This window comes from Pholis gunnellus (assembly GCF_910591455.1).
Source record: "Pholis gunnellus genome assembly, chromosome: 20".
In the NCBI taxonomy this organism is placed as follows: Eukaryota; Metazoa; Chordata; class Actinopteri; order Perciformes; family Pholidae; genus Pholis; species Pholis gunnellus.
Genome location: NC_136547.1, coordinates 10,380,381 through 10,407,058, shown reverse-complemented (window position 1 = coordinate 10,407,058; position 26,678 = coordinate 10,380,381). Strand labels below are relative to the sequence as shown.

General features: G+C 41.8%; 1 protein-coding gene across 1 annotated transcript in view; it reads right to left on the bottom strand.

The window, feature by feature from the left end:
• Positions 1 to 26,678, bottom strand: part of ptprn2 (protein tyrosine phosphatase receptor type N2) — a gene marked incomplete at both ends in the record, with an annotated part of 111,910 nt that overhangs the window by 43,646 nt on the left and 41,586 nt on the right. Inside the window, one exon of the mRNA XM_079181270.1 lies at positions 1,514 to 1,578. Coding sequence (XP_079037396.1) covers positions 1,514 to 1,578 — 65 coding nt within the window. The remainder of the gene's footprint in view (positions 1 to 1,513; positions 1,579 to 26,678) is intronic.

Below are 26,678 nucleotides of genomic sequence, written 5' to 3'. Positions count from 1 at the left end.
TAAAGAAGACCCATTTTGCAACCTCCAACATGCATTCACTCATAACTGTGGTCAATTTACTGCAAATTTACTGAAAGCAGGCTTTTGGTTTAACACCTTTTAAACTAATGTATTTGAAGAGCCCACTCCACAGGCTCTCCCGTCAAAAGCTACTATTTTCCCCAACTTACCCTCAACTCTCCACTTCTTAAATACAAATTGGTAACACCATACACATCCACATTAGAGCTGTTGCTAATAAAACACCCTCTGAGTGAGTTTTCAGGGTTTATACTTTGCCAACTCTCTATTTGTAGTACAGTAAATGCTGCGCTTCCTTGACATGCATTTCTACAAACACAGCCTGGCGTGGATTTTCTCCCCATGAGGTGGAAGCAAGATTTCCTCCCTCCCTCTTTCCCTCCCTCCCTCCCTCCCTCACCCTGGCTCCTGCAGAGAGGCTATTATTGCAGCTAATTATCTACAAATAGGCCCAATATGACAAACACAGCCCTGTACCAGTTCTGGCAAAGCGCAGGAATCAGTCTGAGTGGGAATAAAAGAATGAAAAAGAGGCGAGGAGAGGCAGACAAAGAACAGGACAAAAGTCACAGAGAAGAAAAAAAGAAAAAAAAAATGTGAATCAGAGATAATTGAGAAGAACGTGATGAAGACACAATGTGGAATAAGACCGGAGAGAATGTGGTGCTAAAAAAGATATAAGTGGGAGGCAGATGGGCGAAGAAAGGCAGCGACACCAAAGGGAGACAGTATAGAAGACTAACACGGGAAAAATGATCTTGTCTATACAGTGTGTGACGGTTGTTGCCAATGGCAACTGTCCTGCGATGCACAGGCCACATCCATTTAGCTCCCAGCATGCCTCATGATCAGGGCAGCTCAGGGGTCTAAGGCTGTCTGTCTCATTTCCATAAAGAAACTCATTTACCAGGCGAACATTGAGGGCCAAGACGCATCAATGGGTGCTTGATTAGATCCTTACCGCTGATACATATGAATATTTATCAGTGTTCAATGAAAACACATTTACTCTCCTTTCATCTGGATCATCCTGAGTGTCCTCCTGCTCTCCACTTAATTCTTTCCAATGAATATGTCACAGGAGAATCAGGGCTCCAGACAAAGTGACAGCACTCAGGATAATCTGGTTATCGTTGCTCTGCTGTGATGATTAACACTTACTTTATGTTTCACGAAATGCCTCATGCTTTTGTCTTGTTGTGTTTTATTTGCCATGGTGACAACAGCTCTTAGAGACCTAAAGGAAATGAACACGAGGTACGGTCATCAAAGCAACATACTTAAAGGGATGCGTGTTTGGAATTCATTGCTGCTGCAGATTAGTGTTTGGCTGCACAACTGAAGCTGCAGGTGTGATCTGGATGCCAAGACAAGTTGGGTTCACAGAGTTGCTCCTGTCCCATGTGCCCAAACACAGAGTACAAGCACACCTGCTGTTTTTCTTTTTACACACAGAGCTGAATAACAGATATTCTTAGTGAGCACTACTTACGTCACTAACTCCAGCCTCCACTATCTTCAGGCCCGTCTCCTTCTCCAGCTGCTGCTTCTGTTGGACTGCACGGGAGACAAAAGCAGAGGAGGTGTTGAGTATGAGCGGTGGATGACAAAGTAGCACATTTTTCCGTTCCTGAGGCAAAACAAGTGGTCAGTGAAACTGAGAATGATGCAGTGGATGTAACAGCATGAGTCAGATGTCAAACTGGTCATAGAAAATGACCAGCCCACACACACACACACACACACACACACAGACACGTAAAAACATTCTTCAGGGAATGACAGCAAGCAGTTCTCCAGCTGACAGGAGTCTGTTGTGGCTCTTGGAGGAATGATATGTTGTATGGGCAGATGGTCTATAATAGGTAAGGGTCCACGGCTATGCGAGCGGCTCTGTGAGGCTGTACTCGTGCTGCTTCACACTACGAGCGACACAGCAACGGGCTACAAGTCATCTTAGATGGAAGCTGGTGACATGAAGTTACAAATTGCTGCCCAACACTTGTCGCAGGCGTGAATCGCTGCAAATCAAAGTTGAGCTGGTCTTTTCCTGAGCTCCAATGTCGCGATAAAACATCAACCAATCATATTTTATTTCCTTCCATTTAAAACAAATGCTGTTATCTCGTTCCCTGTGCTATTTAATGACATAACTATTTCAACGAGCTCTTCAGCAACACTTTTTGATAATGTACCTGTCCGCGCTCGGCTGTTTGGACGCTTTTGTTGCTTGGAGTGTGAACAATGCTTTAGGTACAGTGGTGCTTACCGCTACATGTTAATCCCAGAATGTTAACATGCTGATGGATAAACTGGATTTATGGTTGACACAAGAGCTTAACGGTAGTAGGTGTGATTTATTGTTTATTGTCGGATTTCACCCGCTGATATCTCCACTGCAACACTAACACGGATGTATTGTACACAATCAGGTCGTATCAGGCTTGAGTTTTATTCCGCTCAGTTACTGTGTTTACATTTACTTTGTGATACAAGATTTCATGTGTTCGTTGTGTTGTGGAGTCGCAGTGAGCGGAACGTTTGCAGAAGAGATGGCTTTGCAAGATGTGTGTTACTGCAAGCTGACCAATCACAGTTTTTGCAGTTTCCACATTCCCTTTCTGTGACAGCCGTAGCCCCGAAGTGTAGTTACATCTTTGAGGAGCTGCACGTCAGCTGCGGAGTAGCCTACGTCCTCACTGTGTTGGTACGCAGAAGAACAAACAAGCTTTAGCAGGTATAATGTTTACCATGTTCACCATATTGGTTATACGTGTTAGTATGCCACCATTTACTAATCAGCACTAAACACAAAGTACGGCTGTCATTAGTTTTGTAGCTAATTGGGCTGAAAAATTTCAAATTGTGACCTGATGATAGCGCTAAATGAAAAATTCAGGGATCACCAAAGTTATCGCAATTCATCCTCAGAGGGACATAAATGTCTGAACCAAATTTCAAAGCAATGCATCCAATATATGTTGAGACATTTCAAACAAAAGCTCATGGTTCCACAAAAGGAAAACTTCGGAAATCATCAAAATCAATAAGATTCATCCTCTGGAAACCATGAATGTCTGTTCATGAGAATCCAGCCAGTTGTTGAGATATTTCAGTCTGGGCCAAAGTGGTGGACAGATTTTCATTTCCATCCATAGAGCCATGGTTGGAAATATAAAATGCAAACAAAATGTACCAATAAAAATGAATTGTTATCCTCACACTCTTTGAGTCAGACCTGCTGAATGTTACCCAAAAGCAGATGAAGTGCTTGTAGATTCACAGCACACAATAACTTGAGCTTCTGCCTTTGTTCTTGCAGTAATTAATACACCACCCGAGTTTGATCCTCAGATCTATTGATCTAATCAAATATGGCATGCTATTTCCAAAGCTTTGTTCACGAAAGATTTTCTCATGCAAATCAAACCAAAGTGAGGCAACGTTAAATATCCATCGTTCAAGATCACACATTTCACCGTCTTTTTTCCCCTCCTGTGCTCAACGTCCCTTCCTCACTTTGATGGAGACATTTATATTGAAAAACAAAATCAAAGGGGCCTTAATAGATTATGCCAAATTATAGAGTGCAACAAAAAAAATGGAGCATAATTTTAATTGAGTTTGTTAGCATGTGAATGTGATTGGTAATGGGGAAAAGGGAAAAGGGGAGAAAAAAAGTGAGAGTTATTAAAGAGAGGAAGAGAAAGAGAGCAGGTCCTTTAAATCCCATTTCCCCAGATGAAGGCTATGCAAATGACCCTGAAGAGCTGAACCCCACCTCACACTCCAAATTCGGCAAGGGCCTGTTTAATTAGTATTTTAATCTATCCCAATGATTCCACTCAGTCCACAATGTATGCAGCATTCCATCTAATTAAGCACGCTACTTTTAGGATAATCATCCATCTCTCTCGCTCTTCCTCTTTCCCATTTTCTCTTTCTGGTTATTAAGGAACCAGAAAACATCGATCATCCCATCATCTCATCAACATGGCAGCGAAGGGGGACATCTTATAGTTTAGGTGTCAGACAGGGGTTTCTGAAGGATGGCTGAAAGGAGGATAAAGGAAGAGGCGAGAGAGCTGGAAAGGTCAAATATACATACACATTTAAATTAGAGTGCCACATAAAAGAAGCAGCAAGAGGATAAAGAAGAATATCTTCTGCCCTTATTGAGAAGGAAAGTCTTCGACTGGCATGTCTCAACTCGTTTTCATTTCATGTCGCCACCCCTGTAGTTAGTCAGAGACATATTGCCGCTCCATAGATAGCTACACTACCTGCACAGTCCTGGTGCTATTTAGGAGGAGGGGGTAATGAGCAAGGTAATTGGGCCCAGCTGGGTGAGGGCGTAGGTGGTGGGGCGAGGTGAAGCCGCTAAAAGGTCACACAACGTTTTGGTCCTAATGAGGACCCCTCTGGGGTCGCAACACATCTCGAGTCAAACTACGAAAGATTAGCCTGGAATCAACACACAGACACGTCATAGCGGCTGCAGCTCAGGTTTTGACTGACAAGCTGACATTAACCCTCTTACGGTGAAACCAAAGAAGCCTGAAGGTCAGTATTTACTTGTGAATCAAAGCTGAGGGCTCTCCAATCAACCTGAGAGAAAGGACAGTCCCACAACAGCCACTTTAAATGTAAATACAATGTACTTGCCGGGCTCATTAGCCGGTAACTGGATGGATCTTGGCTGCAGTGAGAATCCAGCCAATGGATTGCTTGTTCTGTCACTGACTGTACAGATAACAGCCTACAGCATCTCTTTTTGGTCACCCCTTATATTAACCTCCCACTGGAGCTCGCTCTCTTTCTCTTTTTCTCACAGAGATTTTGTAAGCTTCAAATTAGCCACCAAATACTCCTGACAGACTGTGGAAAGGAGATGTCAGGACTCATTTCAGAGAGGCTCTTCCAGACATTTTAATAGGCATCGTCTGAGTCTATCTAGTCTGACTTCTAATATCGAGACCTGATCCCTGCTGCTCATTTAATCTTTTCGGTTTCCGAGTCACATTGAGCCATATGATGGGATGTTCAGCAGGCAACAAAAGCACAGTAAAGGCCAAAAAGGCATTTGTGTTTAAATGTGCTCTATTTTCATGGGCTTACAATTGAAATGATAAAACACGTGCAACAGTTTTATTGGAGATTATAAATTAGAGAATTGCCTGATGACCTGGAACTATTCAATAAGAATTCAGTTAATGTGGGTGACTACTGTTTGGTGAATCAATGTCTTAAAAAGGCTTTCAGTGTCACTTGTGTACAATACAAGCATGTTTAATTAAAAATAATATAATTAAAAGGACTTCTATTGGTAAATAACTAGCAATCGCTCTTTAAGGGAAGGAGGCTGTTTATAAAAAACTCTTTTTTATTGTATTCATTGTTGTACTTTTTTCAGCCATTAATGAATTTACATTTACTCTCTATAGAGTAGCTTTCATTGTTTGTGGCGGAGTCCGCCATTAACACACTGGATTCAGATTGTCTACCTGCACACGAGAGAGAAACAGGAAACGATGCAGCAGCATGTAATCCAGTGTTTCGTTTTTTTTTATTTGATCTCATTGACATTAGCTTCATTCTTATTTCACTGTGTCAGAGCTGCGCTGAATTAACTGCTAATGCAAACTGAACATTTCCTACTGCTGCTTCTTTGCGCTGAACTAAGACCGGGTGTGTTTTTTATTGTGAAGCAGCCACAGGAAACACAATGTATTTGTCAGAGGTTAGCGTTGACCAGGATCGGTTATCAAAAATGCATCCACATAACAAGACAACGGTCATTTTGTGCATACTTCAATCGATTATTTTCATTTTTTCAAGTGTGTAATTGAACAAGATGGAGCAGCCAGAATTAGCTGTGAGATGAAGAGTTTGCCTCCAACTTATTAGCAAAGTGATCAACTCTACTGTGTCCTGCTGTTGCACGAAATCACCCGACTTCTTTATTTTGTTTGGCTGCACTATAACCACATCCACCAGTAGCCGCTCAAGGAGTGTTTAATCAGCAACACTTATTGTTATATAAAATGAGATGTTTAAAGTAGGCCCTTTCACATGCAGTGCTGCTCAGTACATTTATTTCAAATGCATTAAATACAAATACATAATTTCAGTTGAAACTGTGGCAGCTGCCAGAGAAAAATGTTTCCATTTTTTAAATGACTAAATATGAGAAGTGCACTTAATGTCTCTGCTAAGTATAAGAACATGTATCCAGGTGAACAGGAAGAGCTGAAGAATACTTCAAAAACTTGTCAAGATTTTGTTAAGAGGAAGGAAGAAGAGGACGAAAAGGCCATTTTAATCATCAATCTAAAGAATCCTCCAAAACATCGTTGACTTTCCTTGACACGCACACTAATAAATGAAAACGCAACACAAAACACAAGCACATAAGCTTGATTTCATGTGACCTTTAAATTGCTCCACAGCGTATGTGCTCAACACAAATTATCTTGTGGCGAGATATAATTTGATTAAAATGTTGCTTTTCTCCGCCATATGCCGCAAACTGAAGCAATTGTGCTCTCCTCGTCATAGAGTCTAATAGCAATTGAGAAATGATTATCATGAAGTCATCAGAGCTTAAAGTCATGAATATATATATTCATTTTTCTGATATACGACAGGGTTGTTATTGTTAGAAGCAATATAAATTCAGTATCGGGAGACAAATCACCGACTGTAAGCCGTAAGTATTTTGTATTTCAACACGGCACAGCAGCCAGCGCTGTCACGTGATCATAATGTTGCCTCTTTGCCCGAATGGGGGTATATAGTTGACAAAATGCATATTTCACCACCCTCTGATTGATCTGTTAATATTGAATAACATCCACATCCATTCCATCTATCTCCCCCCTCCCTCTCCTGCTCCTCAGGTCGTCTATTCACCACTTCCATCTCTCCATCCGTCACTCCGACCAAACAAAATGAAAGTGTTTATTGCGGAGGAGGGCTGACGCTCACGCCTCTCCACAGCCGTTAGCCTTATCAGCAGGCAATCGCTCCGATATTAAAGCTGCCATTCCGCCCATCACTTTCCCCTTGCACATATGATGGCTGTCTCTACCTATCAGAGTGGAGCGAGGAGGAGGAGGGGGGGGGGGGGGGGGAGAGGAAGAGGAAGAGAGAGGGAGAAGCACCTGATCCCCCTGACAGATAGCATGCACGGCAACCCATTTTCTCAGCAAAAATCCTACGTGGGAAACAAAAACAATAATATCCCTTCGGAGCACGAAGAACCGCGGAGCTGACTTCCGAGCAGCAGCGTATTCATTACATGTATGATCTATAACATGTATGTGACTTCTTTACATCCGACTTCCGCACGCTGATGCTTATCAAAATGTAAATCAGTTCACAGATATTGTTGCTTTTTATTTGTTCCCCTTTTTCCCCTCTACCAGTATACAGAGAGGATATTCTACAGGGGACACAAAAACACTAATATAAAATGAATTTCACGTGAGCTCTATTTTTTTTTTATGGTGGGAATAAACATCCTGTAAATAACTTAATACAGACTACTATCTGTGCAGAGAGACACATAGACGACCAGAAAATCCCACAGAACTACTCTCCCCTCTGTCTCTTCTGGTTCATGCGTATCAATTGTTATTCTGCTCCTTGGCTTTTATAAATCAAGGCACCAAATCAAAGGACCTGCACCTTTGAGAAAAGCTACAAATAAAACAGAGGGACAAGGTGGAGCTGCAGGCCGGAGGAGAATAGAAGAGTGCAAAGGTTAAAAAAAAATAAAAATACAACACTTTGACATTCAAAGCCTCCATTCAATATATAATAATATATAATCAAGATAGAATTCAACCATCATCATTGTATCAAAATTGAATATTAAAGGAAATCAGGTGCAAATACGTTATGTTATGTATTTTTTATTATTTGATCGATAACTGTCCAGTTATATATATACATATATATATATATATGTATATGTATATGTATATATTCATACACATAATAGTAAAAGAGTAGCCATCAAAATGTCCTAGAGCCCATGATGAGGTCTAATTGCTTGTTTTGTCTGACCAGCAGTTGAACATTTGTATTCAATTTTGAGCGGAAACAATCCGAACACTAGATTGAGAAAATAACTACTTGATAATTGTCAGTTTTCTTCGTCTTTTCTACAATAGTAAACTCAATATTATAAATTGTGATACCTTATAAACCAAAGTCATCGTCAAAATAAATACAAATTAAAATAATTGTTTATTACAGCCCAAACTCGATTTGCAAGTAGACAAAACAGAGTAGCAAATCTGCATATTGAGAAAGTGGCATTTTTGGTTAATTAATGACTGAAATGATTAAATAATATGCCAAATGTTGTTCATTCATTTCCTATCAATTGTCACATCATTTCAGCACTGAGTAATATATCTTGCAACATCAGTATGGCTCTCTACCCACTCACTCTTTAAACGTGGTGGCTTATACCTAAATCTAAGATAATTAGACATAATCTAATTTTACAGTTAAACTCAATCTCTAAAAAGTGATTAGGGCGCTACACCAAGCCAAATATTTCATCTGAAAAGAAAACAAACCATCTTCTTTCTCTCTCTCAGTATACCCAACATGATGATAGCCATGACATCATTAGGCTCTAACGTCCAATCAGCAGTGCCAATCATACACCACCATGTCTGTCACATGGTAGAGCCATGCTGTTAACAGCAGGGGGTCCTGGCTGGCTCACTGTTTATTCACCCCGATCGATCGCTTCCCGTGGATAAGCCAACAGTGCTCCCAAACAAACCAACTGCTGTTCTTCAGCCCAAATCAACACGCCACAAACCTCCGCTAGCGAGCAGAATACATTGAACTCTCTCGCAAAAAAATACAGCATACCACAAAAGCAAAAATGTTTCCTTTTAGATTTGTCCGGTTGACACATTATAGCCGATGATGAAAGACAACACAGCAGAAAAAGGGGATTAGGAGATGATGCCCGGTTTCTAATGGCTGTAGTCGTGCAATCAGCATGAGCCTTGTGTCCGCTGCAGACCCTGTCACGGCCTTCAGCATCAAACACATTATCGGCCCCTTCCTCTTTCAAACAGAACCCACATGACACATTTATAATTGCATCCTCCATTATTAGAGGCGCATTTCAAAGATGGCTAAATAAAACACCTGGATGAGTCTTTGCCTCTGCTGCACATGTGCAGACACACACACACACACACACACGCACGCACACGTCCGCGCAAACACATAATATCTGTTTCTTTGCCGCCTGCTTGATTAATAGATTGTGGCTGCTCTGACACTCTGTGTAGAATAGGCATTTTGCCTTTGATAGGCGCTGACACCAATTCTTCACGGACTGCAGGAGATCGGGGGAACAGAAGCAGCACCGGCAAATGACTTGGATGGCGGGCACCTCCAGATGTGGGAGAAACCCCACGGATGTCACTCGGCATTCTCACCGGGACATGTTTACACCGCTTACGCTCCCTTTCAGAGATGACAATCTGCAGATGTGTGACATATGCGAACGTAAATCGCATCTGACAATCGCTCAGAAAGAACAGATATGCTTGAAGATTACAGTGAGTGATGAGGTGAACAATGCACATCTGAAACAATCACGGCCATCAGAGATCCCGCACGCCACAGAGCCATGCTGTTGGGTCTTTGGATGACCTTTTGCTATAACAGAAGCTGGCAGCTTTGCTGATAATAAGACATCAAAAACATTTACTGCAGCCTTCAGGGAAACTTTAACAAGCCTTGCATCCGCATCAAGAGTCCTCTACAGTGTGCGGCATTTAGCAACTGAAATATACTCCATGAGAGATACGTCATGATACCCTAAAGCTAGATGAAAAACCATTCTCTCTTTTCTGAGGTAAAACTGATCTCCAAACGATCCAAGATTGGTGCTCCCTGTAAACAACGCTTCCCTGGATGTGTGTGGGATACGAGATGAAAACATCTGGAAGTCTGCCACCGTCTGAAGGGAGCCTACTGGGGACATACTTATTGGAGGAAAGGATGGAGTAGCTGACTCACACAGACACACACACACACACACACACACACACACACACACACACACACACACACACACACTTCCACTGCTTCCCCACTGAGGAACTCTGACAGAGGCAGCCCTACCTGTCACTGTGGCAGCAATTATCCTGCAAGCTCTCTCCACGGACCGTCTCCTGCAGGTCTCCACATTACTAACCACATCACTGAGCACACACATACTGTGTATGCACACTGGCGCACAGGAGGGCACACTGCACACCCACAAGTACACACACTGTACATATTCATAGACACTCACACACTCACACGGCTGCAATGCGCCCGCTTGTGCTTTTCTTCCACAATTCTCTCTCTCCACAAGCTAATGGCTCGAACGAATCGTAATGATGTGTTGGTGCCGACATCCTGCCCAAGCCAGGAGGAACACACATCATTACGTGGATGTGAGTGCTCATGCAAGCGTGCACACACACCTCTTCTGTTATAGATACATGCATTATCATAGATGAGGCTGGTAGGAAGTCCGCAAATACTCACACTGGAAAACCTTAATAAATCAATAAATATGCTAAAGCTGTCATAAGGCAGAGTTTGGAAACGTAGGATATGAGCTCCAGTGAGTCAAGAGATAATAAGTCTTGGATATTGGGAAAGAAACAGACATGCTCAGAAGGACAGGGCGTCCATTTTGGCTGCAGGGAGGTCTTCCAGAGGAAGGAATTGATCTGTTTCACAGAGCTGGTTCACTGGAGCTCTGATCCAGGACCCAGTCTGAGTCTCAGGAACAGGTTGATTGTACGGAGCTGTGAAGGGTGATTTCAGAGAAAGAAAAAAAAAAATAAAAGAACCCAATGTGACCTCATTACCGCAGATTTGTTCCGACTGTCATTAGGAATCACAAACGCCATCACTCAAGTCAGGAATACGAGGGAGAGGATGAGAGACGGGGTGAGGCGGGAGTGGGGGGGGGGGTGGGGGGCTGTGACAGTAATCAAGTGGATTTGATCTGAAAACAGGATCTATCAGCAAACAATCTATAGATAACAGAGAACATCAACACATGCAGCATGTTTACCAAAGCATACGTGTGGCCCAAGGTCACAGATTTGTGACCAAAGACAATTACAACCGTGAAACGTTAAATTGTTACCCACCATAATATGATCTGAAGCTGATTAACCAAAGCAAGAGACCGCAGTTTGTTACAAACAAAGCTAATGTTACCGTGATGGGAGACCGACGACTCCTCACAACAGACATGTTCAGGAACTGATTGATGTAACCACCTTGAATTCCCAAACTCTTGGGGAGGAGAATTTACAGTTATATGTCAAAAAGACCAAAGACCTGGTAAGTTTATTATACTAATCCAAGAACAATCCAAGAAGTAATGCACTTGTGTAGGCTGATAAGAATCACCATTTCTAACAAACAACATGAAACATTGTTGCAAATATCATGGCCAGAAATGTCAATAACATTTAAATCAATATAAAACGTGCAATGACCTATTTTACCTGCCATAAAACAACACAAAACAATTTCAGATGAATAGTTAGTTTAACTGTTTTAACCAAATTGAATCTGATTTCTTGGCTAGAATCATATTTCTTTTGTTTGTGAGGATTTTCTTTTGCTTGAGGAGTAATTCGTGCCCCAAATACTATTTAGTATCTCTTCTGTGACCAATATAATGAAGGCAACATGCCCCCAAAAACCAAAACCTTTTGACAGGAATACTTTTAATATTGCCGCTTACTGTTTGTAAACACAACATTAAAAGTTCGGCTAAATGACACCACCAAGCACACGTGCTCTGACCGCGGTTGCCAGATCACAGCCCAGCGCACCGCGAAAAAACGAAAAGCCAAACACCTCATTTTGGAACAAACTTTTTGCTTTGCATTTGCTTTTTTGTTTTTTATCTCACATTTCCGTAGCTTACTCTTTCTTGGACGTGTGTTTGAACATTCGTGTGGTCTACACAACCAGTGCCCAAAGGCTGACGCCAAGAAACAACGTAAAATAAGAAAACACAGGCAGAAGGCAAGATCTCTGCGGATACAGACACCGCCACACTTCTAGAGGATAAGAGACGATTGAGGGGGTTTATTTTTGTATGACTCAATACATTGTCCTTTCAGAAAATCCTGCATGTAATAGCTTTGTGGTCCAACAGTAGCTCACTGCTAATCAACCATCATCACGTCTGTTGGCATCATAAATCAGTGGAAACACTACATTTAGATACACTCTGCTATGTGAAACTAGGGCTACAATAAACAGGGCTAACGATCATTTTCATTGTCAATTAACCTGCCACTCAATGAATTACTTTGTCAGTAAAATGGCAGTATATTGTGATGAAAGACTGTCTGACTATCAATCCAAAACCCGAAGCTATTCACTTTACTATCACAAAAGACAAAGAACCTCCCAACTGAGAAACTTGAAATATGACAAACAATTTATTTATTTTGAGCAATTAATGGACTAATTGTTTCGGCTCCATTTGAAATAAAGATTGCCGCCTCATTTTTCTCTTTCTAATGGAATAAATGTGACAGTGCGACTCAGTAAAAGATGTCGCCATTTTCCAACACAATCCAAAATGGATCCTGACTGGATCCCACAGTGTGCTGAACTGCTAATGTGCTCCTGACAGAGTATGAACTCATCAAAACAACAGCATGAAGGTGCTCCTGAAAGATGCCTTGATTACAAAGCTTCTGTTTTGTTCTCTTTCAAACTATTTCTTCCAGTTCCAACTAATTCACTGTCTCAGCATTTTTAAATTATATTTCTGAGGCTTCTTTTTGTACACATCATTCTAGATGCTTTCAGCGAGAGGAGGTTTATATCAAAGCAAACACATTTGCTGTCGGCGGCCTTTAAGTCAATCCCTCAAACCACGTCTTCAGTACAGTGGACATGCTTCCTCAGAGAGTGGATAAAGTAACCTGGAGCTCCGTCCTATCTGCCTTCCCGTCCCCGTCTCTGCGAAGCATCCGCGTTGCCGTTCTGTGTACAGCTGGGAGTGGTGGGTGTCTCACGCAGGTGTCAAAATGACAAATATGACATTTCCCTTCTGAGATTGTATTAGTTCTGATATCATTTTGTATTCAGCCTGCCTCATGTGTAACTGGGCTCTTTTTTAAAATTTTTTATTACTATGTTGCTTGAGGACAAAATGTGATCATCAGTACTGTATGTCGGAAGCAGAGCAGCTGCGGCTGCAAAGAGAAAAAAAAAGCAAGAAATGTATTCAGGATGGGATGCAATTCAAAAATCAAAATACACAGTTTGACTAGTGTGTTTGCTATTGTATAAGCCCCCCCCCCACACACACTCTGAATCAATCATCTTACTGCAGTCTCTCAAACAATTCCTTTTAAAAGTGAGGCAGCGATTCAGTCACAGCATGATGATTAAATCTATACACCACGGAGGCGGACACATTTCTTTCGGCATTCGCTTCCTAAATAACTGCAGAATCTCTCTATATGTTCCAAACTCTCCAGAGATTGAACTCGAGTAGTTAGAGAGGGGAAAGACAAGACTGTATAAGCACACCCCCCTGTCTTTTTAAGGACACCTGTTGGGTTGCATGGCTCATCTCCTCCTCATTTAGCCGTCTGTCTAGGCTCCGTGGGGCTGATTACCAGGAAGAGCTGATTCCAGTTGCACTGCTTATCAGTCTAATTAGAGCCCCTGGCAGGTGACTTGAAGGAAGTTGTGTGTCTCACGGATGTTCAGGCACAGCGATTTGTGCAACCACAGTAAGCTGCTACGTGTTACAAGGAAGAAGACAAGACAAAACTGTAAAAACAAAACAGACGGATGCAACATTTTTGGCTTAAGAATTGTGACTGTTAGGTGTTTATATGCGGGGGAAGTATTTTCAGGGCCTTTCTGGGGTGCCTTGAGGATGTTTAATAGAGTATTTTGCATCACAAGAACAATTTCAAGTGGTGTCAACAAGTCATGGGAATAAGGCGACATCTTGTCTAACATCCTCTGGTTAAAGTATCAACTGTCAAAAAACTGAGACGCAATGGTTCTGTGAAGAGCGCTTCAATAGATGGAGCAGAGAAAATGGAAGATGAAATGAAAGCTTGATTTAAGACACGGAGGGGGAAAAAAAAAAGAAAAAAAAGAACGGCAAAAAAAAAGAAAGAAGTGAGAGGCAGAAAGATTTCGAGAAGAGTTGAGGACAGAGGAAGAATCCACAGGAGGCGAACAAGTTTTCCAGCTAGTGTATCAGTCACCGGTAAAAGGTCACTCGTCTGCTGTTCGCACATCCAGGTGCTAATGTAACACCTCTCACACCTTCCTCGGTTGCCTGCGTCTGGCTGTCTGCAGGTTGGTGGGCAGAGAAACAGAGTTGTTTGTGCTAGAATAATATGCTGTAATCCCCCGTCTCAGATGTGGCCTTAACACAGGTAATTGGACTTGGAGTGTGAGGAAGCCTGTGGCTAGACACACACACACACACACACACACACACACACACACACCACTGTGATGCAGATAAACTGTAGTCTGAGTTCAAATAACAATATAATTGATCATATCCGTGCATGGTAAAGCAGTGTACATGGGACTGTAGTAGAGAGATAATCGGCATATAAAGAGTTTGGATTAAAACCAGAAATACCAGAGAAAAAGTGTGACGGGTTAATCAAAAAGTGAGTTTTGTCTGTTCTACGTGCGCATGTCCGGTTAGGCGTATTAACCGATCATTATTTCCATAGCAAACAGGCATTTCATTCTACGTTTTGCGCAGTTACAGGTACAAAAAATAAAGTGTTATGTTAGCCCAACAAACCCTCAACTTTAAAGCCTTTTCTCTCGTAACATTAAAATAGAAAACATGTTTTAAAATACAAACAATAAAGCATAAATGTAACATCTGTCTGCTGTGTCCAAGTACATTGTGCAGCTAAACAGATCTGATCTTGCACGTTTTCTTAACATACTTGAAATGCAAGAACTAGTTCTACACAAAGACACGGGAACAATGGCGTGTCTTCATTTCCATGTCTTCCACATGGATCATCAGCTGGAGAACTTTAGCTTCGGTCTTTAAGCATCAGGCCATCAAGGGCCTTTTTAAGAACCCTTTTCCAGGGTTCATATGGAAGTAGTGAGCTGGAAACATTAAGAATTCAGCTGAAGGCGACATTTTCAACCAACTTATGGCGCTAACATTAGCTTAACTAGCTAGCAAACTACCACTTCACTGGACGGGGTTTATGAAAGGGCAATTAAAATACATCTTCATACAAAATAATCCGCAATGTCTTTGAGCCAGATGTACTTCCATTCTTTCAATCTATGCAAGGGCATAGCTGCAGGTATTTAGGCATGCTCACTTTGCTTCTTGAGAGATGATCATATAAATATATATTCCCGTCCTTTGTGCCATCCCAAGTCAATCTGAGCTGGATATTGGAGTTAAATTGAAAGCCTTAAAGAGTGGTTTGAGATAGGAGCGAGTTATCACCTCCACAGACAGCCCTGGGAGACACAGCGCTCCTCTGTTGCAGTCCAGCCTGATGCATACAGGCCACTGACCCATGACAGTCAGCCCGTATCGATTTAAGAGGAGGCAGAGGACACAGAGAGAAAGGGGGAGACAGGGGGAGAGGAAAGAGATGAAAAACAGTGAGGAGGCCAGGGAGCAATATCCCTCTTAAAACGTATCCATAATTCATTGTCTTTTCTTTCTTTCTTCTATACTTTCCTTGTCTTTCAGATGGGTGCACGGCAGGGGTTTGTTCATTTTTAAGGGGGATTAGCGACGACCTATTTTGAAATGCATCCCTGTGGTACTCGTTTCATTCACACACACACACACACACACACACACACACACACACACACACACACACACACACGTACAGTACAGTACAAACACAAGCACACACTTGCAGCCTGAATCGTCCAGCCAGGGTCTTGTTGTAGGACAGAAGGAAATGTGCCCAAAAGGAACCTTTGTCTATATTAGAGAGATGATTATTCCCTATTTTTATTGGAATTTGAAATTACAACGAGGTGAATCCATTACTGCAGGCTTTAATGCTTATAATGTAGAAATAAAACTTCCAGACATAATATAAGCATGCTGCTGCCCCAAAGCAAATCATTGTGGACGTCGTGCCCCTAAATAATGAAGCAGGGTCTGTTAAGCAGCGCTCGGTTGAGGAGGAACTTCTTAAAAGGGTGTCTTAACCATAAAAAAACAACATGTTGAATCCATTAAGCACTGTGAACATTTGCCTCGAGATGTAAACACTGTATTATTGCCTGTCCGTCGGAAGAAAATAAGTGGAGGTGTGAAAACATTGCAGCCACTGCTAATGACTTTCTTTCAGTGCTGTTAGTTCCTCATAGACGTGCTCACTCCTCTTTACCTTCTCCTCCTTTGTGTAACAGGCGGAACAGCGTGAACAGTTAGATCACAAGATTACATCGAGCATGTTTGACAAAACATATTATGAAGGGACCATTTTGGGTAGGAATTACATCAAAGGAAGCCCTGGTTCAGTGTGTGGTGCCAATGCACTAACCATAACCACAATGTAGGTATTTCAGAAAGCTCTATTTTTAAAAACATTGGCATTAAACATTTTTGCAGAAACATCCAATATGGTTGGTGGTGCAGCCAAGCAGAAGAGTTTAGGACATTTTTTGCTACAAATGATCATCACTATAAACTTTTTAATTGTTAAAATAAAGACTATTTTGAGAGTTGGCTACTTTTGATTCATCGATTAGCTGTCACATATTATTAATTGGCTTCTTAAATGTGGATATTTTCTTGTTGCTCTACTTCTCTGAGACAGTAACTGAATATATTAGAGTTGCGGACGAAAAAAGACATTTGAAGACGTCATAATGGGCTTTGGAGAACACTCATCAACATTCTTCATCATTTTATGACATTTTAAAGACCAAAACAACTAATCGATGAATTAAAAAGTAATCAACAGGTTAATCGGCAATAAAAAAATAGTCTTTGGTTGCAGCAAATTATTTATGAATGCTAAATTGTACTGACGTAATGTTTCATCTGATGAAGGCAAAGATAGCAACGCAATCTAGATCTCTCCAGGCCACAGCGGTGCATTATCCTGTGTGTCACTTTGCAAGACATCCACCTGCAGAGTTCAGTCGCTCCCACAGCTTTGCAGTCAGTGGGAGGTTCATGCGTTTTGTATGACAAGATGCACACAAGCTGCATGTAAACACAGCTGTGCCGTGGGCATATCTTGGCATTCTCGTGACGTCCGAAAAAATCAGCTCGTTACAACCAACACCAAGAGAAAAAAAACACCACAGAACTGGACATTATTTACAGACTTTTCAGCCAGTCACACACACCGTTTCATGTTGAAGGTGGTGCACAAACTTTGTGGCTACACGCAAAGTATAACATCTAAACACACAGCGGTAAGTCGCGGCTGCTGCTCGCCTTAAATACTGCGTATACGCTGAACTACTGGAAAACCAAACTCTGCATTACAGGTAAAAAGGGGCAAAAGTGGTCCACAAAAACCCACAGAGATATAGAGAGACGCACAAAGGAAGTGAAGATTGAACATCTGTCTTTTTTTTCTTTCAAAACCCTGTGCCAGAGAAAGCTGGTGCTGCACCTGGACATGAATTATAGAGAGGCACTTGGATGTGGGGGGGTTTGGGGGGGTGTGGGGGGGGGGGGTGGAAGAAAGAGACAAGAGGAAGAGAGGTGAATGAAAATGAGCGGACAGGGTGGTTTTCACGTCTCCCCCATCTGGAGACACTCACCGGGTGGCTCTATGGGATCAACGATCGATTCACTGCCAATAACTGCCAACAAGGAATAACACTATGATATTATGTATTATGTGCCTCATAAAAAGTTGTATTCAATTATGCATAATTGCAAATAATAGGGGAATTAATGCGTTTCAAATAATGACAGCTCATTGTGTATCCTTGTTACGAAATGGCCCTCAAATTCTACACTATGTTTTTGGACAGCTGTAATCCTTTAGGAAAAAAAAAATATATATATATATAATTATTCTCAAAGAGGAACTACAAAAGCAAATAGTGCTTTGAAGATGGAAAGCCCGAAATGTCACCCACCCGCTTTGAAGCTCCCGGGCTCTCTTTGTTTCTCTACACTTGTAACTCACAAAACCCCTGACAGAGCACGCTGCATTCAGGGGCCAATTTAGTGGGAATGTACCATTAAGAGAAAAAACACACACATACAAACAGTGATGTACTAGAAACACACAAATAACACCTGGAAAGGTAACGTCGTGCAGCAAATGTACGGCCATCTCGCTTTGTTTTGTACCAACCCTTTGTGGTTTCAAGCACTTTAAGTGTCATCTGCCGCCTCTTTGATATGCAAGTCCATTACGAGTCATAGTCAAAAAAATATACAGTATGTATGTATATGTACATGCATATAGCCAGTAGACTATACTACACCACCATGCATATATATATAGATTGTAGTGTAGAGCTGAAACAAAGAGTTGATTAATCAATCAGACGAAAGACGGAAGAAAATCCAAAGTATTGAGATAATCGATTCATCATTTTTTAAAGCCAGAACATTTGAAACATTCTCTCGTTCCAGCTTCTGAGTTGTGAAGATTGACTGCTTTCTATGTATTATTTAAACACATATTTCATGAACTTAATTAAGAATATCCTTAGGTGTAGCCCTTGTGTAATGCATCATAAGGATTTGATGAACTTAAAGGTGGAACAAATAATGTTTCTGTCCAGTCACACACAATAATATATATAATACATCTCCAGCTCCTTTGATGATTTTTCTTTGGGACTTCCATTTTTAAGTGATTCATTGGGCATTCATTCTTACACTTACAAGTCATTTTGATTATTATTGAGTCCTAAAAATGTAATTATCTTAAGTTAAATTTGTGCAAATGGGGTGAGACAATATCATCTGTTTCTACAAATGTGTTAAATCAAGCATGAACATTCGTGTTAATAAAACAAGAGATCTGCATTACGTAATGCTCGTTACTTTGTGATGACGACATCGTCTCCCGACAAACAAGAACAGAAAAGCCTCAAACTGAACTTCTCTTCAAGTCAAAAGCCATCGCAAATCTTCAGTTCTCCATAATGGGGAATGTTTCACTGCTTTCCTTTTATTGAATTATGACTCACGCAGTAGCAGGAGAGGGAAAGAAGCTTATTTACATAGCCGTTTGTATCTGCTGCCTCATAAAGTAGCACCCATCAAGTATACAAACCACTGTGCACACAACAAACACGATGCACAAGTGCCTGCTGTTCTCGACATGAGGGCCATCAGCACAGGGTCTCTTCACTGTGGGTACAGGCATGGAAGATGAAGGGATGGGGGGGAGAATAGAGATGAGGGGCGGAGGGGTCGGGATGAAGCAAAAGAGGAATAAGAGAGTGCTGCTGGTAGCAGAATGGAAAAGGAGGTTGGATTTTCTGCTCAACATGGTGCTCAAACCCGCAGCAAGTATTCGTTATCTCGATGGTCAGACAGCTTCTTCAGCTCCTGCTGCTGTCGTGACAAAACCTCTAAGAGAATACAACACATAAAGATCCCAAAGCTGGCTGCAGACACAGGGCTCTGGAACGCTTTTATTAAAGCAAATAACCTTAATGTTCTGGTATTCGTGAACGGTATTGAATGGTTTAGATGCAGAGAGTAAACTCCGATGAGGGGACTGTCTCATTACGACTTTGTGGGTGAAAGCGTGCCGTTTTTGTCAGTTCATAAAACACGAAGCTAGTGAGCCATTGTGTTATTGCGTTCGCCACCACGCGTGGAGGAAAATGTGTTGTTGCCAGCCGTCCTGCGCGGCTCAGCTGGAAATTAGATCACGGTAAGATAAAAAATCATCAACACTTTGGCTCAAATCCAGAGAAGATCAGTTATAAATAAAATGTGGAGTCACATCATGACGAGACTCTGCAAGCTGGATCTGTTTGTACCAAACAAACACACACATAACACGTTGATTAGTTCTTCATGTACACTCTGTATAACTGCAAATCTTCTGAGAAACTCCTGATTCCAATATTATCTTCACAAAAAGGAATATCAAGGAGGATTACGCTGAAAGTGGGCAAGTCCAATATATGTGTAATATGTGGGGGGAAATCTACCATCGAGGTATATCTATACATGTCTATCTATATCTATGTATATCTAGTGTGATGTAGTTTTTTGGAAACACAAAAAAATGAAATGTCTGTTTTCGACTAATCCGGAGAGGAATGTAGTTTTTTAGTTGGAGGCTACAAATGTCCAGCTCATGGTGGCGCTGGAGGAAAAGTCAGAGGATCACGTCATTAGGATTCATCCTCTGGGGCTCGTGAATGTCTAGTCCAATACAACAAGAAATAAAAAGAGAGAGAGCTTTACCACAGTAAAGACGGTATGGAACATTTATACATAGTATTATATTACGGTGTACATCTTCAAATCATATAAAACACTAGATTATTGCATTTTTGTCATGTGAAGCTCTGCTTACTGCAAAGAGATAGTTCTCATTGAAATCTGCTTTTTCTTCAAGAACAAACAATTACAGATGCAAAGAGTTACTTATGGGTTTAGACACCAGCATGGGGGCTATTGTTTAGTTATTTTGCATCTCTTTATAGTCGCTTTAGGTTTCTTTGTGGTCATTTTGTGTCTCACTGTGGTTGCTTTGCCCCTTTATATAGTTATTTTGTTTCTCTTTGTAGTCATTTTATGTTTTCATGTGGTCATTCTGTGTCTCTTTGTGGTCGGTATGTGTCTCTTCAAGTGACATTTTGCAGGTGAAGGCCAGGGCGGCTGCTGAGTCTTTGGACCCAATAGACTCGATCAGTAATCCATCAATGGACATCAGTATAAATATATTCATAACCTTATCAGAGAGTTGGATTTTCTATCAAAACAAATATTAGAGAAAAGGCAATGTGTTGATTTAATATAAAACTGCTCAGTATTGTCAATAGAGAACGTACCCTAATACCACAGCGTGATGCGTTGACACACTTCACATTTAAACATATTGCTGTATTCCTTCCTTAATCCATGTCTTTCTCACCTCAATGCTTTCCCCCCCAATGAAACAATGCATATTCAATTTTTGTTTACGAACTCAGGGTCTCTCTGGGTGTCTGAAAAAGGTTGCTCCGTTGTTCCAATTTGCGCTGCGTTTCACCCCCTACTCATTAATCTCCCTCCATTCGCTGATAGCTTCGTTTCGTCCACTAGAAATCGCTTTCAATTATTCATGCCTATTTTCCACAAATACCTTGGAGATGGAATTAGCAAACAAACAATGCCAGGCGACACTAATCCTCGTCTAGAGCAAAGATCCTTTAATGCACTAGAGATCTGGCCGGCTGTTGACAGGCACCTGTTACTGTCTTTAGCTGCTTTTGCAACAGCAATGTTGACACAGTAAATGTGTTTACAGGAGCAGTGCAGCCCTGACCCTACAGGACACTGATGCTTGGGGATAATACTGAAGGAAAGGAGAACGACGGGGAGCACGGAGAACGGGAAAGAGCACGACTGAAAGGGATAAAGGGGAGTGTAAGACACAGCTCAATTCATGGGTTGGGACATTCCTGGCTCCTCAACACAATAGCAAATGTTTCCACACGACACCTTTTTCTCAGAGACGAGCACAAAGAGTCAGCGGCTGATGAAAGCTCACACTCCGGGCCAGGGACAAGGATAAAGACTAAATGTTTTAGGCTGATTTCCAGATGCCAGAATGCCCCGTTAGAGCAGATTTTTTTTTTTTAATAGCTGTCTTTTAAGATATTTTCTCTTCCTGGAGGCACTAGAAGAGAAGTAAATACAAAACAAAAATGAGGATGAAGCATTGTGACCTTGGAATTAAAAAGACATCTGACGCCCTGGTGGAGACGAAAAGTTTCCGCAAAAACAAAAACGGCAAAATTCAGCGGTTTACTGTGACTCATGCAGCTCTGGTTATCTAGCATCCTGCAGCAAGCAAACACACATGCACACACACAAACGCATGCACGTGTGGCGTAAACAAACTGCGGTGTACCTATTGCAACAGACAGCAGAAGTTTCTGAGATCAACAATGCATAAATGTTAAGGAAGACAGAAAAGTTAGATGTGTCATATCGAATCAGCATCATTGTGCGTTTATGTTTGTGAATATATATATATATATATTTGTGTGTGTGTGTGTGTGTGTGTGTGCCCTCTAGCAGACAGGAAGATGATGCAAGGGAGCCTGGCAGGGTACTACTGAGACTGAAAGAAGATAGTGAGACTGACGGTTTAGACGACTGAGAGCCGGGCTTGTAGCTGGATGACACACTCACACACACACACATGCACAGAGCCAGGGGCGATGGAGGAGAAGAGACTGAGGAAGACTTTGATCACCGAACTGAGCACATTCAAGCACTCAACCAGAGAGGGCAGTCAGTGATATGGAGAGAGGAGAGTGCCCAGGGAGAGAAGGGAGAGAAGAGGGAGAGAAGAGGGAGGGAGAGGAATGTGCTTGTTTTCTGACCTCTGCGCTCACTGATACAGATGTTAAAGCATGAACACACAGACAATCAGGCACCCGACACAGACACCACCGAGCTCTGTTGTATTAAAAGAGGAAAAAAAAAACAGTTTTTCTTGACATGTTTCTTGATCGTGTAGACCCACGCTGACAAAACTAATTCCATTTCAGCCCGTGTGAGCGCTGTGTCTCGACGTGAGCACATTGAAAGCGTTGGCAACATTTATTTATTTTCTTCGGCCTCTTGCTGAATTCTGAATGGTAAATATTACAATGTGAAGTAGAAGCCAGACACACACCTCTGTCACATCGGAACCCTCCACGGCTTATATTAACTTTACAAACAGTGTATGTCCGAAAACAGGCAGCCATAGCACTACAGATCCGTCCTCCACGCATGAGATGCAGGTGGATAAACCATTGTGCTGTTTGCGAAGAGAGCAGGTAATTATCGTTGGCATTTTGACAAGTGTTTGCCAGAGTGAAGGTCAACTCTGTCTGCGTGGGAGATCTATGCTAATCTGCTCAGCTGGAAAAGACTACCACTCACCACTCAAATTGTAGCTATAGCACCATTATGCAGTCACGGCTACCGTGTTTTCACTTTAGAGTTGTCTGCAAAGGGTGTGTGTGTGTGTGTGTGTGTGTGTGCGTGTCAGATCAGAGAGAGCACCAGGCCTTCCTACAGAGAAGAGATAGATAGACACATGGAGTAAGATAGAAAAGAAGGAGATATAGTTAGGCTTGTTTTTAGAATAAAACAACACATCTGCCTACAAGACTCTCCCTCTTGGCATTAAAGAAAACTTTTTATCGAGTGAGTATAATCCACTTGTGTTTATGCATATTTTCAATGTGCATATTTTAAAAAACATAGTGAACTATAGTATTATTGTTAAAAATGCAAAAAAAAAAATCACTAAAACCAAAATGTGACAAAATGCAATCGAAATGAACTGACCATGACGTACATGAAGACTTAAACACACAAGTTTTTGCTTAAAGTGACCAAAAAATTGGAGCCGATGTAAACATCAGATCTGTGCGGATCTGTTTATCTTCATCTGTGTAACTCTTGATGTTCATAAGACAGATGTGGATGGAAATTTACTTCAGCGATTTTCTGTTAATAGATTAGATTCGGTCAAAATGTGCGCAACATTTAGATGTAAACGTACCCCCCAAAATACACAGGAATTTTCTCACCAACATTTCTGCTGTGAGTGTGTGTGTGTGTGTGTGTGTGTGTGTGTGTGTGTGTGTGTGTGTGACAGAAGCAGAGGCATAAACATGGGAGCAGACATTGTCTACGTCCATGTCTCTGCGTGTCTCCCTCGGGTGACAGCCGTGTGTCAGGGTCTCTGCTCTCTGCTCCAGATGGCCCAGCCAGTTGCTCCCAGGGTCCCCAGGCTCCCAGCCCTCATTGACCAGGGCCGGGGTTCTCACGGCCTGGGGGCCCGCGGACTCATTGCTGTGGCCTGGCCTCTGGGGCCTTTGGGGCCTCAGAGGGGCTCTGGGGTCGCCCAGCCGTGACAGCCAAGACAATAGGAGTGTCCTCAACCCAGCTCCCACCCACCACCTTCCAGCCTCCCTTAACACACACATGTACACTCACTCATCCCGACGTTCTTGACCACAGTTGGTAGACAGCGGCCGGGTCCCCAGGCGTCAATTTTAATATCACACACTTAAAAGAACCTGGTGATCAATTAAAAACAAGTATCATAGAAGTAGAAGAAGGCAAGTCTGGATGTTGATCGATCAACACGCATCCATATCGTCAATTAAAAAAATAATGACGGGACATAATTATAGACACAAACACAACAATCTATTTGCTTATAGAAGCAAAAACACCCTTCCTACACAAATCCGCCCACTCACTGTTGAAGTGTACAAACATGTGGAAACAGGGTGTAGATCAAATCCATCATCAGCTACAAAATGTTGCTTTGCAGAGAGCAAAAGCAACTCTGGCAGATCCAATTTACCCCGCCTGAATTTGATTTACATGTTTAGAAATCACATTGAGATTGAGAGGCAGCAAGACGGCAACAAAAATAAAAAAAAAAGTTGAGTTCTAAACAACACATTTCAACATTGGTCTTAACAGCTTGGCTGCCACTTCATCAAATATTGAATAAATCATTTCTTGGCACAGTATGAACACAGCTGCAAAAAAAATAATAATCACACACACAAACATGCACACATCCGCACACGGGCACACAAACACAGACACACAGAAGGCCTTGTAGTTTTGATAAAGCAGCAGCTTTCTCTTTTGTTTTGCAGCCGAGCAGGGATTAGGCAGTGCGAGTCTTTGTCCTGCAGTTTTCCAGTTGAGCAGAACACAAGAGCCTCTACCTCCACTAATACAGTCAGACCTCCCAGCAGGCCTTTCACCACTCAGCCGCTAAGAACCTGCTGCCCAAAAGATGCTTTTCAATGAGTTATCAAATCTCCTCTATACTGTCCATGCCTTTCAACCGAGTCTCTTTGTCTATTCTTTTCAATGGAGCATTGAACGCATCAAATAGAACTGATGGGCAGATAGATGGACAGCAGAATATAGCAGAGCCGCTGCAGAGTACAGTCAAGGCCACACCAGTCAAGGTTTAACATATTGTTGCATCTCAATGTCCATGTAGAGTATGTATGTACAAGTATATCATATAACAACACGTCCATTTACGGTCATTCTATGTTATTCCAAGTAGTTTTCCAACAGGAAAATGTATCGCGCCACATTTTTGACGATTGATTAATCATTTCAGAAATTAATTGGGCATACATGTGAAACACTTGCGGCTTCAAGCTTCTCAAATGTAAAGATTTTCAGTGTTTTTGTATCATTTAAAAGTAAATATTGCTGGCTGTTGGTCAGATAAAACAAGATATTTTAAAAACGTGTCGCCTCGGGCTCTCAGAACTTGTGAAAGTCACTTACTATATTTTGACATGTTACAGAGCAAACGTACATCCTTTCAAGTAGATAATACGTCATTTTAAAGATATCTCGTAGCACTGCTATGCAGATGATATTTGACTATAAATCTTATTTAAGCCTCAAAATTTCGCCAAACCAACTCTCTGCAATCTAGGTGTGATTACGGACCGGGCTGTGAGTCCCATTGTTGGTATAAGTACAATTGGTACGTCATTGGACGTCACTTACGCAACATTTGGGTGTGTAGTCTTTCTAATTTGGTATTTTCACAGTCTTACACTTCAACAACTACAGTTACGACAAAATGTGACTTTCTTGACGAGCAAAATTTCGAATTGACAAACGTGAATCTGATATACAGAAGAATGCGTTTGCTGAATTTTCTAAAGCATCTGACTGCTACGGAGCCCGCTGTGCAGGCTGTCAGCGGCAGGTTGAGCAGAGTACAGCAGGGGCTTTGATGAGTTCATTAAGAGGCCACGTCATTTATGCACGGTCACACATAAGGCAACGGTCAGCTAGGATTACCCAGGTGGCCACTGCATGTGGGCGTCAGTTTGATTTTCAGATTCCACTTAAACCAATGCCGTTGCTCCACAACCTGTAACCACTGTGAAATCACTTTGCCGTTGCCATATTGAATTGAATTGAATGTCAGGCGTGCATATTTGGAGTTGGAATATAGCTCGAAAAATGATTTGAAACACTAAAAAGAGATTTTCCGCATTCACTTCACATTGTTTTATACGTCGGGAGGAGAGTGGGAAGTCCACTCCGCTTCACGCTATGGTGGAAATAGAGAGGGGGGGGGGGGGGTAACGAGGTAGGAGGGGGGCGCAGGAGATAAAGCTGGATTTGATCTAAGGTCAGTGGGGGCACACATGTAGCTCCAGAGACAGAGGATTTAACCTGCTATCTACAAGCACCATTTTTACATTTTTAATACATTTCAGAGGTGAAACCCACGGTCAGTCAGGATTTAAAGACAACAACGACGCACCTGAAGTAGTTTGATAAGATCCTTCCGTCGCCTTTTACAAATCACTATTCAGGTGGGCTGTATTCATAATTCATCGGCATGGGTCAGGCTGATGAT